At 38.6% G+C, this 15,949-nt stretch overlaps 1 protein-coding gene across 1 annotated transcript; it reads right to left on the minus strand.

Annotated features, from left to right (window-relative positions):
• Nucleotides 1-1,963: 1,963 nt before the first annotated feature.
• On the minus strand, nt 1,964-11,716 carry LOC104154598 (leucine-rich repeat transmembrane protein FLRT1-like). The gene is made up of 3 exons (XM_009701434.1): nt 11,528-11,716; nt 5,641-6,542; nt 1,964-2,411 (listed from the first exon to the last, which is right to left on the minus strand). Exons 1-3 carry the CDS (start codon nt 11,714-11,716, stop codon nt 1,964-1,966), a joined length of 1,539 nt encoding a protein of 512 aa, XP_009699736.1.
• Between the last annotated feature and the right edge of the window lie 4,233 nt (nt 11,717-15,949).

Here is a 15,949-nt window from a genome sequence, read left to right on the forward strand (position 1 = left end):
AAATCTGAAGGCCCCCGAGGCAGCCGGGCCTCACGAGTGACCTCGTTAAACGGTATGTTTCACCTCAAAGCACGCTGCCAATACTCGCCAGGCGGTTGTGCGTGGGAAATGGGGGTAGCCTGGCCCCCGGCAACCCGCTGAGCGTGGTCCTGCGGTGGCCAAGATGGGGAGGCCTCAGGGGTGCGCACCCCCTTTGGCAGTCTCCCACAAAACCTGCGGTGCCCAGCGTTTTGCTACCTCGGCTTGTAACATCCCACAGATCCGAAAATACAAATCCCACTGGAGGCTAAAGATGGAGCAAGGGCTAACAAGCTAGCCCTGTCCCGTCAGACACATGGGTGGGCTGAAATGACACGGGGAGATATTTAAAGTACTCTGTTAAAAGAATTCACCAATATAAAATCGAATGAAAAACTGTGTATCATGAAAATATTTTTCTTGCTCAGAAAATAACTGCTTCCCAGACTTCTAATACAGACCAACATTAGCCAGCAAAAATAACAGTCAAACCGTGAGGATGGCTTGTGCTGTTGCATAAATATCTAAATCTTTAGCTACCAAAAATTTGAGGGGCTGATGATACGTTAAAAAATTAAAATGTGAAGAAAAATGAACTTAGGTCTTCCCATTCCGGTTGCATAGCTTAATGTGTTGAGTGCCTAAGAAACCCCAGTGTCAATTGCATTTGCATAGGCAACATAACCAAATAGCTGCACTCTGACACCTGGCAAAACAGTCTCCGAGGATGTGAGTGATTACTCCGTTACTGAATGCCAACAGAAGATAAAGAATAATAGAAACTGTTTGCTTTGAAAAGTAGTGTGCTGGTGTGATTACTCCTCAGTTATCAGCTGAGATTTATGAACTGCCAGGAAAGCCCTTAGATTACTGTTTTTAAGTCACTGGTTTTAGTGGTCTCAGCAATCCAATTTTGTTTAGTTTCCAAGCACTTTGGGAACTGCTTGATAAAATTTGTACATACATCAGGGTTGATGCATATACCATTAAGTTCTTTTTTTTTTGCGTGCAAAAGCCTGAAAGGTTCCTGCCAGTGAAGGGAGGCACTTGCGATGTGTATTCCTATGTGAAGTACACCTAACCCAAAAGTATACACACAGCATCTTCAGCCATATTGTAGCCAATTAGCTATTCAGCTGCCAACATAAACTCTTCCAAAAACTTCATCTCACTTGATCTTATGCTACTGTTTGCCAGAGGCAGAGATCTTTTTTCCTGAGAATCTCCCTTCTTCTGTTTACAACAATAGAATTGGGTCAAGTTGACCCCAGTGTTTTCATTCCTCACTATTAATTAACTTTGGAACTAGTGCTAAATCTCATTAACCAGGGCACTGATTCTTCTGTTTGCTGCATTTGCTGTGATAAAGATGAGCCTTCTGTGTTTTCCCTGGAGCTCAGCTAATTTAGTCTAATGTAATTTAAAATAGTCTAAAATAAATGAGGCAAATATTTCAGGAAAACTGAAACTCATTTCTTAAAAGCAAGAATCTCTGAACAACCCTGAGGAATTGCCCACATCAGTGTAACTCTCCATCTCGCACTGCAGACCTGTGAGTTTAAATGTATTGAATGCCAGACTCCTAGTAATACTATCTTGTGGTATTGCAGGATTTTATTTATGGGGTTTTTATGCAACTATAAGAATGCTCTACTATAAAAAGGTCCATACAGAGCTACAGTCTGCTTTTCTAACAGATAGTAATTGTATTCTTACTTCCCTCAGACTACATAGTACTAATGGCATAGAAAAACAATTTTTTTATGATTTTCAGTTTACAATGGCATCCTTACTATAGCCCTTCTGTCATCAGCCATTACCTCTTATAGTACAAATTAAAGAGGAAAAGTTAATGGCAGACCAGCAGGCTGGTTGTCAGGAGAGATGCTGGTGGTCGTGGGCAGCTCTGGACAACTTTAAGTTTCGGCATAGCTTAACCATGGGGTTAATCTAATTCATAATCATAGTAATCATCATCTGTGTTTACTCCGATGCTGGAGGCCTCATTGGATTTCATTTTCTTTCTGTCCTCTTTGCCTCTTTCCATGGAAGACAGATGATCTTCACACTGCTGCAGGATCTTTCTGGAAGACATCCAACTTTCTCCTCGGCTTTCTGCTGGCGCCACGCACTGCCCGCCTCTGACATCCGTTCCTTTGGCCACCAGTGCTCTTCGGGTTCTGAGAAGGTCACAGGTGCAGTTCCAAGGGTTTCCATCCAAATACAGATGACGAAGACGAGGTAAATACTCTAAGACTTTGCGATCCAAGGCAGATATCTTGTTATTTCGTAAATTTAAAACCTGAAGCTGTTTCAGGTCCTTCAGCTCTTGTTCTCCAACATCCTCTATGTCATTTCCCTTTAGATCCAATCTAGCAAGAGTATCTGGAAGTCTGAATAAAAATAAAACAACACAAAGGTGTTACGTTCATCATATTGATTCTGTTTGAGTGGTATTTGGTGGTGCGTATTTGCCCAGGCACATCTAACATATTAAAAAGAAAACTATCACTAACAAAGAATGCAATCTTGTGCAAAAAAGGTGTGGTCCTGAAGTGTTCATGTCTTTTTTTTCTTTTTTTTTTTTTTTCCTGAGGTTATAGGAATACTGTCTATGCACACTTGAACTCTTTTTCCAAATTATTGCAGCTCAGACCTGTACTGACTATGTTTGTGCAACTGAACTAAACAGCAGTCCTACTGCACTGTACTGTGAAGAAAGTTATATGTTCAATTGAGTGTCAAGCTTAAAAATGCATTTTGTACTCTTCAATGCCGTAAGCATGCCAACAACCAAATTACAGCACTGTGAAAGATCAAAAGTTTAGAGAAGCATGGCAACACGGCTCCTTCAAGTACTGCTATATAAGATTTGTTTAAAAAGGTTTTTTAGTTCATAAAGAACTCGAATTTTTCTTCCATTCTGTTCTCCTGCTTCCATCAGATTCAGACATTAATCATCACAGAAGTAGTCCATCTGATGATATCCTATTTAAGAAATCAGCAACAGGGAAAACAGAAGTGGTTTTTCATGGTCTTTTTAAACAGTACTTTAGAGAATTAGAACTGATTACATTTAAAAGAAAAAAAAAGCTGATAATCTCTGGATATGACACTACACTGGTCAGTATCATTCTTATTTTCATACATCTAACAAATTTGGAGGATGAGACTGTTTTATTTCAACAGTCTTGCTCATTTATGATCTGACTTCCTCCTGCTGTAGTTAGTGACAAGTGCTTAACAGAAAAGCCAGTTAATTGGCATGGAATATTTTTAATAAAATTAATTTGAAAGTACCTTAAAAATCATCTTCCTATAGTAATCTGCAAGGAGATGAAATTAAGAGTCATGGTTAGAGATTTTAAGGAAACTTATTGAAACTCTCAGGGAAATTATAAATAATACTACCAACAGCCATTTAGAATAGAACAGCAGTATACCACAACCAGTAAAGGTTGTGATAGTTCATCTCAATACTTTTGAAAATTACTAAGAGGGTACATTGTGATCCTCCCTGGCTGTTTTTTGTGAAGCTGAGTTTGGCCTCTTAGGCTGAAAGGTGGTTGCCATATTTGTGTAAATCTCCCAACTTCGGTGGGACTCCAGGGCAGTTCTGTATTGTGCCGTATTTCCCTGGGGGAGATGAGAATTTCACGTGTTGATACGGTGGGTCACTCCACAAAATTTGATTTTACCAAATGCTTATGGCTGCAATAAATCCTTTTTGAAACCTAACGACAGGTGATGATTAGAGTTGCCCAGTATGACACTGTAAGGTCAGAAGGGTACTCTGGGGTAAAACCCTCGTGCCACTGATGTCAAAGGCAGTAGGATATCACCTGAGATGTCTATCCAGACTGATTACAGTCTAAAGCCTGACCAGCAAGTCCTTAAACCTATGAAGAGTCTTACTGTAGTAATGTTAGACTTAGGCTTTATGGCTGTATTGTTTGACTTCAGACTGTGTTGATCTTGAGAAAATAACAGCACTGGAGTAAATCATGAGCGATCTTGCTGCTGGCAGAGAAGCCACGCTCACTCGGGAGCTGACCATGGCAGCCGTACTGTGCTGCTTCTGCTCCAGGGAGTATGATCAGACTCTTCCCTGCATTCTCACCACTCCCTGCAAGATTTTATGTATTTTATGTATTTAGGCTTTTCTCTGCAAGTCCTGAAAATACTTGGACTTGTGGATTATTTTCTTCTCAGAAAAAAACAAAAGAAGCTTTTTTTCTCCTCATTCCTGCTGAATTACTGCTAAGACCCATTAGCTGTGGCACATTAACTATGTATTTTAACCTTTGACACTGGTGACTGAGTTCTCAGATAACTGTCAGAAGTTATTTTTTATTTTTTATTTCTGTATATTCATACATACCTGGTGATCATCAGACAAGTACATAAATTTTACCTCTTGTCATTTTTTTCTTTCTTTTATGTTTACAGCCTCCCCTTGAAATCTGTATTCATTGTTGAGTTGAAAATAAAAGTCCCCAATATCTCCTTAAAAGCTGTGATGTTTAAAGGCTAATAGAGAACTCCTTCCTGTTAATTCTCTTGACTACGAAAGTTGTAAAATAAGATGGATTAGGCAATACCAAAGTAACTAGAAAGCATTAAACATTCCTGTCAAGCTAGACTGAAATCAAATATTTATACACCACTAAATCACTTTCTGATTATAAAGCTGCTGCCAAATAGATTCAAATGTTAAAGGACCTGATGCTAAATGAATTGAAATTTTACTGCATTATTTATTTGGGCTAGTTAAACCTGTCCACAAGCCATAAAAATAGAATTTAATAGTGCAGTTGCATTGAAGAAGTTGATGTTAATGGGATTACTTTGCTATTTTTATGCCATCTTATTGCACAGCTTTTTGAAATAATAAAATTGCCACTTTATATCAGACTAGCCTCCATTTGGCTTAATATGCCATCTCTGATAATGGCCAGGACCGACACTCAGATGAATGCGAGAGAACCTGTAAGCAGGGCATTAATGAACATGGTGTGCCCAAGGGATGTTTCTTCTGCGCTCCTTTGACTGGAATTTTGCTTATAGCCTGAAGCTGGAGAGCTTATATGCATTCCAAATACTTTGTAATGTGTGAATTTACTGAAGTTGGGAATGCTAATATCCACTGAAAAAGCACATTCTTTTTGACCAGACTCGGCTCGTGAAATCTTAATATCTTAACAATAATAAACTCAGTGTGGGTTGGTAGGAACATCAGCTTTAAAATTGCTGTCTTTCCTTTTTATTGAATGCTCTATTAATTTTGTCTTATGGGGGAAGATAAATCTAAGCAGCAGTATAACTTCTCTGTAATAATTCTGTTGTATTCTCCTAGCAGGTTCCTCTTAGTCATGCGCTAATTAAGCAAAGTAGTCTCACTGGCAGGGAGAGATGTGAAATGAGTAGATTCACTGGGGGCCACAGATGTAACGAAAACAAGAGTGCTAATTGGTGCCAGTTGCGGCAATGGGTTTATGGTATGGATAGACTTCTACCAGGACTGGCTCTGAATACAAATTTTTTTCTGGTTTGGCCCTCATTCTCATAATGTAAGGAAGGAGAGATGACACCTGGGAACCAGCTGTTCTCAGATTCACTTGCCTCAGTGGAATAGAAACGAGGAGATTCTGTTCCAGCGCCAGATTTGAAAGCTGCGCACACTGCTGAAGAGCTCCTGCCTCAAACATGCTAACAGCGTTGTTGTCAAGAAACAAGTGCTTGAGGTCTTGTAGTCCTTGGAAGTCCTGCGCTGTCACCCTTTGAATCAGGTTATTGCTGCAGTCGAGTTTCTGCAGCCTGCTGGGCAGCCTGGGTGGCATAGTATGGAGCTGGTTCTTGGAGAGCTCCAGCGTTGTTAAGTTAGGAAGAAGCTGGGCACCATCTATTGAGGTTAGCTCATTTTCTGACAGGAAGAACTCAGACAGGTTTTCTAGGTGTTTCATGTCTCGAAGTCGTATTGTTTTAAGTTGGTTTTTCTCTAATTTTAGTGACAGCAGGGATTTAGGTAGGTCAAGAGGCACTTTTGTCAGAAAGTTGCCGCTTAAACTAAGAAACTGTAGATTTTGGAAAGATGCAAAGAAGTTGGTTGGGAATGAGTTCAGTTTATTATCGGCCATGCTCAGATACTTCAGCCTAGGAAGGTTAAATGGTGCAGACACAGATTCCATGTTGTTGCCATCCAGAATCAGACTTTGTAAATTGCAAAGGGAAGAAAATGCACTTGGAGGCAGAGTCGCAATCAAGTTGTTCCGAATATCGAGCACCCTTAGTTTCATCAAACCTTCAAAATCAGACTCATGCAGAATGTTGATGGAGTTATCAGCGAGTTTTAAAATTTCAAGGCCAGATGGGAGGAAGGTGGGTATTTGCTTCAGCTGATTTTTGTAGAGTTCCAGGGACTTCAAGGTGCTCAGAGCTTTGAAAGTGTTGTTTTCTATTGATTCTGTGCCACTGCATGACAGGACCAGCTCTTCAAGGGCTGACATTCTCCTGAAGTCAGTAATCTTAAAGAGAAAAAAAAAATTCATGTGACAGTACACCATCTATTTATGAATCTCCTCACTGGTCACTTCTTCTGGATGCTCTGACAGTTGCTAGTATATATTGAGAAACTGTATCTTTAGAATCAGATACTAAGAGAAATGGTAACAATAGAGGTGTTACTATAGGTACCTGCGGTTTGCCAGTATTTAGCTCCATTTCTAGAATTTTGTTATTTAAGTCCATAGTGTGTCTGGTTTTGAGCAAACACACATGCTTGAAGAAGGAATATTCCTTTTATTTCTGCCTGGTGGATAGCCTGTATAAAATGGGGAGCTCATATCACCAGTGGCAGAAATCTTTGCAGAGAGTAGATGATTGTTAATGTTCACTGTGCTCCACAGAGCTTGCTGGAGCAGTTTTGAGTTCATCATACAGCCATTTCCATATATCAGCAGTATTGTCACTGCAGCGTGTATTTCCCCACAAGAAGTACACGTGGATATCATCACCTCTCCCTACCATAAAGTTTTGGCAGGAAACTAAAATCTGACACAATCTGTCTCCCCCATTACCTCTCCTTTTCTTTAAAGTAAAAACCTCACATATTAAGATGACCACATACTAAGAGGACCAAACCAAAAGCGTCAGATCAGCTTGGTCTGAAAATCGCCTCTGTGGAACAGATTGCTTTTACAGGAACTAAATTTTTGTAAGTTGGTAGTAAACAGATGCTTTGCAGGGGTAAATAGAACTTAGGTGTTGACTGTGACTGTAATATACAGAGGCATACTAATTGTTTCACTATTTTTCCACTTTGTTGGAACCTACAAAGTTTACAAAGCTTGCCATCTTGTGTCTCAAGTTAAGAAGCAAACTTACGTGAATCTGGCAGTTTCCTCCAAGCTGAGATAGAAGGAAATATGCAATGAGGGTGAACCCAGGAGTTCTCTGAGCCACGCCACTTGCTTAAACAGTAGTTTTCTGAAATTATCAGAGATGCTGCCCATTGACCTAGGTGCTTGATTTTTAAAAAATCATTTATATAGGAATCATAAAAGCTCAGAGCAAGATGAGCAGGTGTTCTGCATGGGAGAGGTGGGAAGGGGTGTCCTCATCCATTTAGCCTTCTCATATTCTATAAACATCTCACTACAGGTCTCAGGAGTCCCACATCAGGAAGAGATGTTAAACTAACACTATAGTCTTCAAGCTATGTCCCCCAGGGCTTAGCAGCTACCAGAACATTTTACTCTCATTGAGAAAAGCTATGAAGCATGTTCTACAGCATAACCCCTCATCCCAGTCAGGAATGTACATGGAAGGCAGTACAAGCCCTTTTGCAGTGCAGGTACTGGGGAGTAATTTTGTTCTATGATCCTGATTGAATACATTTGGCTAACATACTTGTGTATGTGAAATCAGTTTATAAAGGGGACTGTTAAAAGATTCCTTCCACCTTCGTTTATCCAACTCTTGCATGTTTTTGGATTGTATCTCTTTACCTTAGCTACAAACTCTGCATTTTAACTTCTGTTAAAATTAGAGCTCACACAGCTGTGAAAGAGGAGTCAGATTTCATTTTGCTTTGGTATCCTTAGTTGTCACTCTCTTCTGATTACATTTATTCTGCCTCTAAAGACATTTCCAAGCACTGCAGGATTTGATGCAGTTAGTGAGAAAGTATAGATACGGAATCTCTATTGATGCAGGTTTCTCCATCAATTACATTTAAGTTCAATGAGGGAATGTACCTCCATAAAAAAACCCTTATATTCTCAACAGTAAATAACAAAGTTGTCCATTTCCTATTTTTTTTTGTATAAATGCAGTTTTGTAATATATATATTGCTATATAGCAATTACAGAATTGCATGTCCCATTTTGGTCATGATGAGGAGGCTAAGCTTGCAAAGGTTCATCATGAGAAGTCCCATAGGAATGAACTGCATTGCTCAAGAGCAGAAAACCATAGTCATATGTAAGAGATAAAACAGTCTTAAGGAAACTGAAACAAATGTGAACCTTCATAAGTTCAACACGTTTTCTCCTGGAAGTTCAAAAGCAATATTTCCTGCTTTTCCTCAGTTGATTGCTGTATGTCTCCAAGAGGCTTAATTTTCGTCTTATTAAGTGACAGGGAGCTACGTGAAGGTCAATGTACAGACATTCATTCTGTAATGATGTTAGGCTTCTTAATGTGGGTTATTATAATTTCTATTTTCCACTTATTTGGTATGCTTTGCTGTGCTTTGTGACTGTGCTGTTTTGAGACGTAAACATTTATCCATGCTGTCACAAACCACCCAGTCTTTCTAATATGAATCAAGAAATATTTGAAAGCTATCAGCTCTCTTTTTGCTACAAAGTGATGTTTTATTCTCTGACTGGACTGTCTGTAAAGTGAACTAATAGAGTTTTACATTTTAAAAAGTAGATCTCCTGAAAATGGATCTAAGATACTGTTATTTTAATAGAAACATTTTAATAATTTTGTCATTTTTGTAATGACTTCTTTTTTGCTTTTAGAATTTTTGTGAACTGGGTTTTGTTATAAGCAGTTTCTTAAGCCAGTCCCCTATTGTGGGGCCCAGATAAACAATTTTCTTTTAGCAGATAAATCCCCATGTGTTAATATAGTTAGAAATAAACTAAATCTGAAAGTGAGAGTAAACAGGTTATAGTTGGTCTTCAAATCAAGGAGGAGGCAGAAATTATTGAAAAATATGCTAAAATTAATCTAGTTTTGTTATTATGAAGTCTGTTTATAACAAACCCCAGTTTGTCAAAATACCAAAAGCAAAAATCCCAATCAGTGTTTTCAATGATGATCAACCCTGTCAGAATAAATACAAAGTTGATCTGGGTAAAAAAGATCTACTTTTTTTCTTGTTTTTCTTCAAAACATACTGTATTTAGCATACAAACATATCTTCTTTTCTTTTTCATTTCTTTGCAATTTAATAATAACCAATGAGAAATAATGTCCAAAAATAATTGGTGCTCAGTTTGAAACAATATTTGTTTTTTGTTCTGAGGTGGCTAATTGCCAAACCATAGTATATGTGAATGCTTACATATAGAAGTCTCTTGGAGGTCAGCTGTGGGAAGTCTAGGCTTCCATTCAACTTCTTTTTGAAAATATGTTATTTTCTCGAATCTTAGGTAAGTGAAGGAATTTAAAAAAAAAAAAGACCCAAAACCCCCAAAAAACCTACAGAGTTCTTTTAGCGCTTCTAGACATGTACTTTACAAACAGAAATCAAAACCTGTTTCTACAAGGACTGTGATATGTGCCTGTGGAATTGCTCAGCTGTGTAAAATTCACTGTATGTATTTATGATGTGAAGACCTCAGAAGCATAATTTGTTTTGTGGAAAGAAAAGTGAAAAATCTATTCACAGACCCAGTCTAATCTTAAGGAAACAATCTACATAACTGCAGGCAGATAGCATAAAAGGACTTACTTCCTTTCAGTGCAAAGTCAGTAGCAGAACTAAGGCATACTGATTGCTCAGTTGAATTAATGTGTGACATGAAAAGCTCTCGCCTTAGATGGTTTCACACACACCATTTGTTTCGAACAGTTATAAACCATTTATTCCACTACTCTATTCACTTATATCGAACATTTAAATGCTTTGTAACACCTGTCTTTTGCTTTAGTCAGAACCTAAGGCCACTTTACTAGTAACTGAGGAGTAGCTGACAGGGATGGGCAGCTAGCCTAAGAAAGGAAAAATGGCTCATCTTTCTTATCTTGGAAAGAAGATAATTGGGGGGGTTTTGCACAGAAAATGTATTTCCTTATAAAGAATTCATTTGATAGATCTTTTGTGTAACTAGAGCACATCAATATAGCTAAATCACACCAACAAACTTTGACTCTTGTAGGTATGGGAGCTAAAACAAGAAAACCAGAAATATTAGTAGCAGCTAAAAGAGAAGTAAACTCTTCCTCAGAGTTAAATCGTAAAATTACTGATTTTTCTCAGTGGGCAACAGGTATCCCAGATGCTGCTCTAAGCTGCCTTCTAGCCCATTTCATTCAGTCCTGAAAGCAAAATCAACGATGCATTTCAGAGCAGTTAAAGTTATATTCTTTGTAAGAGGACAAGCATACTTAAGAGAAAATGTATCTCTCTTGAATCGAACATTTCTTATTTGTAGTAGATGGATACACAGCACACATGTATAATACAGGTGGTTGTACTTCCCATGTATCTATCTATAGAAGTTGAATTTATTAAATAAATATATTTCACGGTAGGAAACAGAGAAGCACGGTTCCAGAGTGCAGTGCAAAATAAGCATAAACTGATCATGCCTTTAGTAATGTGATCCAATGATGCCTCAAGAAACCCAGAATAAACTTTGTTAATAATACAAGTAAGTGGCAGCTCCAGTTAGAAGCTGCTATTGTTTATATAGTTTATTGGACAGGCCTAGCATTGCTTTTAGAAACATCTCATGCTCAGCCTTAGATTGTAACTTACTTACTCCCTCTGCCATTTCTAAGAGCAATTGTACCTGACACATGCAACTCTAGAGCGGGAAAAGAACTTCAATTTCATTCATTAGGGAAATGATTCTGGGTACATAAAACCTTTCCATTTAATGTGAAAAAGTATTGTATTGTATCAAAAGTAGCAAAAGCTTTTAACAAGTTAAAAAAGTACTCTGGAAGTCAATGGTTATTTGACCATTTAAAAAACAAATCAATATTTGGCTCCTAGTTGTAAATTACTATTTTTTAAGTTGCGTACAAAATATCATTGTGGCAGTGTGAACTGGTGCTCACAGACTGCAGGATAATGAAAACACTATAGGAACATATTTACATATCCTTGAAAAGTAAGTAAAAATAAAACCAGATCTGGCAGCATTTCATTAGTTTTTAGAATGTGGAATAAGTTTCTCCCTTCACTTGAAAGCCACCACCACCTGGGAAGCCCAGCTTTCAGTTACAGCACACTACAGGAAGTATTTTTACTGGGTTTTTTCCTACCTGGAGTTGTTTAATTTTGCTGTGACTGATGTAGAGTTTCCTGGTGGTAAAAGGAATCTCTCTGGGGATCTCCGTAGCTCTGTAGCATTGCACTGACTGGGCAGGGTCACAGCTGCATCTTCTTGGGCAAGTGGTACTTAGCCCACTGTGAAAAGACAAGACGACGACTAAAAGGTAAGATAAATACATCTTCCAAAACAGGAGCTCTGAAATTGTCTCGGCAACATACAGCTTGAATTAAGCACCAAAGTCCTTTTATACCATGAAATCTGATAAAAGGATATTATGACTGTGTATTTTATCCCAGTGAAAAAACAGCAAAAACAATACCGTAATTTGCCTGGGTTAAACTGTTGGCAGGCATTACAAAGAGTGAGAAACTTAAACAGTGATAAGGTGCCTTTACATTTGTAGGTATGCGAAATTAGTGTTATTTATTACCTGACATCTAATCTGCAAACATCCACATTATCTCCAGTTTCCTAGTTTTGTTAAATGTGACACCACAGAATTAGTGGAGAAAAGATAAAGAGCTGTTTTATAGTGGGGCTGTAAAACCTTTGTATCTTCTGTGACCCAGTATTAGAAACAGTAAAAACACAACTACAGCCAGCGCTCTTTCTCTCAAATTATTCAGACCCCTCAAAACCCCCCAAACTCAGGCAGCTATTATTTTAAAGCTAAAACATTCTATTCACTTTCTGAATATCTGTGGTACAGCTGAGTGCTGCTGGTTGGTACACATTTTTTTGAAGACTGGACAAAAATCTAAGTTACCTGTGTTTTTATAATTCCTATAAATCAAAGTTTAATTATTCTTGTATTTGAAAATTACGAATGTGAAATGCTTAAAAGCATTTAGTATAAATCAAGTGGTAGATGATCAAGAAGACCTATTTACCCCATGCCAGATGGGCAACACTAAGGTTCCCCTCAGAGTTTTTTCTCTGCTTCTTAGTGCTTCTCTCACATATCTACTGGCTGTGTCAGCTGGAGATGTAAAGTTTTGACAGGCTTACAGTTTGGCTTGTGATTATTTTGGGAACTTTCTATGCATTGTTTTTTCCTTTGTACTCAAATTTACAACGTACAAAGCAGGGTCCTACGGAAACCTTTGTATCTTATCATACTGATCTGCTTTGCACTGTTACCTGCTTCCTTCCATCCTCTCCCTCATATCTTCAGTAGTAGCTAATCCTATTCCTTGAATGCAGAACTAGGCCAATTATTTTTCCAAGTAGAAGATGATGTCAAGTTGATTTGACAAACTGAACTGGGGACAGTCCTTGATGGGAATGCCTATTGGATGCGGCTGGGTTTACACTGGACAATTGCCATATTCCCCCCTGGAGATCCTTCTGTCTCAATCCCCTACACTGCGAGCACGGAACTGCAACCCAGCATCTGCTAAACCAAACAGCAAGAGCAGAAACCTTTTCCTAAAGCAGCCTGTCAAATTGGCACAGTTAACAAGCTATGCAGAAAAACCCTCCCTGACTTATGCCACAGAGATCAACTGAGCAAAAATGAGTGGGCGAGCAGGATTAGCAATGGTCCTTTCAAACAAATGTTTTAACCTATCTTGATCTAGGGTTTGGTACCTGGTTTGTGGTTTTGCTTTTTTTTTTTTTCCCTAAAAGAGTCAAAGTACCCAGACAAAAGTGTAAAACCTTTCTGCATACTGGCAGCTACTTGTGGTATATTTCATCGCGCCCTGGAACGGTCTTTGTTTCCATCTTTCCTTGGAGTTTAAATGAGTTTAAATGCTGAGGTCACTAAGACAGTAACGCTCAGGATCTTATGTAGGAATTTGTGTTCCTCAGAAATGCTTTTTGCTCAAGGAGAGTCAAAAGAAATGCAGATCAAACCATTAGAGCTCATTAGAGCTCTAGAGTACTGCAGAGTCAGTCTGAGAATCCCTTTGAGTAAGAACCGTATATTGTATCCTTCCCTATTTTGTAAATTGTCAGTCACTCAGCTGATGTTAGAATTCAGAGCTGTAGTTACAAGGTAACGCCACAGTAAGGTGCAATATTCTTGGCTCTTTGCATTTTTGAGTAATATCTATATCCTTGGTCTTTTCAAACTAATGAGAGCAAACTTTATTAGTTTAATAGTTAATTGACATGAAATTAACAACAATGATTTAATCAAGAATGACATTATGTATCCGTTAATTTCTGATATATGCCTGCTTTCAGCAGCTAGGTATTTTAAAGTGATAGCTATGAAAGATGATCCTATCAAATCTGTTCTGTACAAATTCTGACATGCGTCCACCAGAGTTGATGCCTTTGCTTTTGCACAAAGCTATGACCTGTGGGTTTTTTAGTGATTCTAGGAAACCTGATGGCAGCGGAACTGACAAAGAATCACAGGATTGTATGAGCATAAGCCTCGTGGGAAGATGTGAGCTATGCAAAAAAAAAGAGGTGAATAAACATTCCAGGATCTCCGTTGTGGACGCAGGACTGCTGACCCAGGAGTTGCACAGCTTTGCAGGAGGATGTTAAGAAAGTCAATCACTGGTGGCCATTTCCTGCCAGCAGTTTTTATGCAAACTCTCCATACCTTTTGATGGGGATTCCTGTGCGGGACTAATGGTATGATATTCCCCTCCGTCATTTCTCTGTCAGAGAGAATGAACAATAGCACCCGTAACCTGCCTGCACGAGAAGTCCCAGGGACATTCTACATTGTGTGTGCTTTAACCAAAAGTAAACACTTCAGATCAAAACCTGCTGACCCAAAGTCCGTGTCAGACTCTTTTGTGTTGTTGGCATTTAATATGGACATTGGTATCATGGCAGAGTAGTAAAATATATTGGACAAATTCGGATAAAACATAAGCTTGAGTTGACGGAAGTTAGAAGATCTTTCAAGATTGCTGCTTTTATTTCAGATCTCAAAGAAGAGCTCATAAAGGACTGTAAAGTTTGGGAGTTTTTTCCAAATATATCAGTTAGTCTAATAAAAATATTATCTTTTTGTACAAGCCTTGCCTCACGTAGGATTTCAGCATCTACAGTACTGGTGTTCAGGCCTTTTCTTTCTTCACCAAAGTCAGAGGTTTGACAAAAGCATATGTGCATGTCAATACATACTTTTTTAATTTAAGAGTACATTTAGAAAATCACATAGAAGTAAGATGACATTCAAATTAGAAGAATGATTCTGCAAAACTTGAACTAAGGAGCCTTTAGAAATGTCTGAGTTAAGACAGTCCATAAAACCTGAAGGTGGATCCCTTGTATTGGATCCATCTGTCCCCGATGGCACAGACCGCACAAGGGAAGATGCAGTCTTGTCACAAAGGACACAGAGAAGCCAAGCTCTTACAGTCGGGGTGTGCCTTGGCTATGGAAAGGAAAAATTGCAGGAAAAGACCAGCTTAGGGCCTGCAGAGAGCTTGGTACCTGCGGGATGTCACAAGCACCACCACTTTGGCAACTAGGAGCTGCTAAGTGATGGCGTATGCTCTAAAGAATCCTTGGCATATTTAGCTGCCATATGCTATCAAGTGCCTGCCACTGAGTACGTGTGAATTTATAATTATTTTTTGCTGGAGGTTTTTAACTTGGATTTGGACCAGTTTTTCATAGGAACAACGAATGGCATTTGTATGCTGTAAAGGTTACCTCCAATGAAGCACTGCTCTCCAGAGTGGATCAGGCTGCTAAAGGAAACAATCATAACACTGTTTTTAAAAACACTGTTGAAATAATCTGAACTGCTTTACAGCAATGTATCTTAAACAAAGAGCCTCAGAGGGTTACACTGGATCAAGAATGTCAACCTAGATGCATTCTCGGTGAATTAATGATACCTCATTAATACAAAGATTATAAATTTATTAGAAGTGATTTTGTGTTTTGTTCTTACCAAATAAAACTGCAAGTAGACTTTCATAAGAACAATCAGAGGCCTGTCTGAAAATGATGTCTCAATCAAAGGGGAAATAAAGAGGGCAGACACGATGGCTGAATCCATTCTCAACCTAGAATTTAAACACACAGGTCTTTTGTATATAAACATTTATATAAGATCTATAATTCACTATGTGAGACCATGCCTTGTGCAGCACCATCTAAAAGTAAAGTGGCAGGGATGGATCATCCAGTCGATACTGGAACCATGACAATTCTGTTTCCAGGGTTTTGCACACACAAAAGTGGTTCAGGTCAGTAGTTAACAACTGCGACCTGTAAGGGCTTTTCAGAGTCCTGTATGAAGTGAGCTAACTCTGGCCCTTCCATTTCCTATGGGTGTTTTTAGCCTTTAAGAGCAGCATGCTACTGCCTGTGCATCCAACAGAATGAGAACGGAGCTTAAACTGTAAAAATTGTCTACTGTTCAAATGGCAAAGCACAGATTCAACAAGATGAGGACTCTGAAACAGAAGTTTTCTAAATTATCCCACTG

Source organism: Cariama cristata, unplaced genomic scaffold (assembly GCF_000690535.1).
Source record: "Cariama cristata isolate BGI_N322 unplaced genomic scaffold, ASM69053v1 scaffold41255, whole genome shotgun sequence".
In the NCBI taxonomy this organism is placed as follows: domain Eukaryota; kingdom Metazoa; phylum Chordata; class Aves; order Cariamiformes; family Cariamidae; genus Cariama; species Cariama cristata.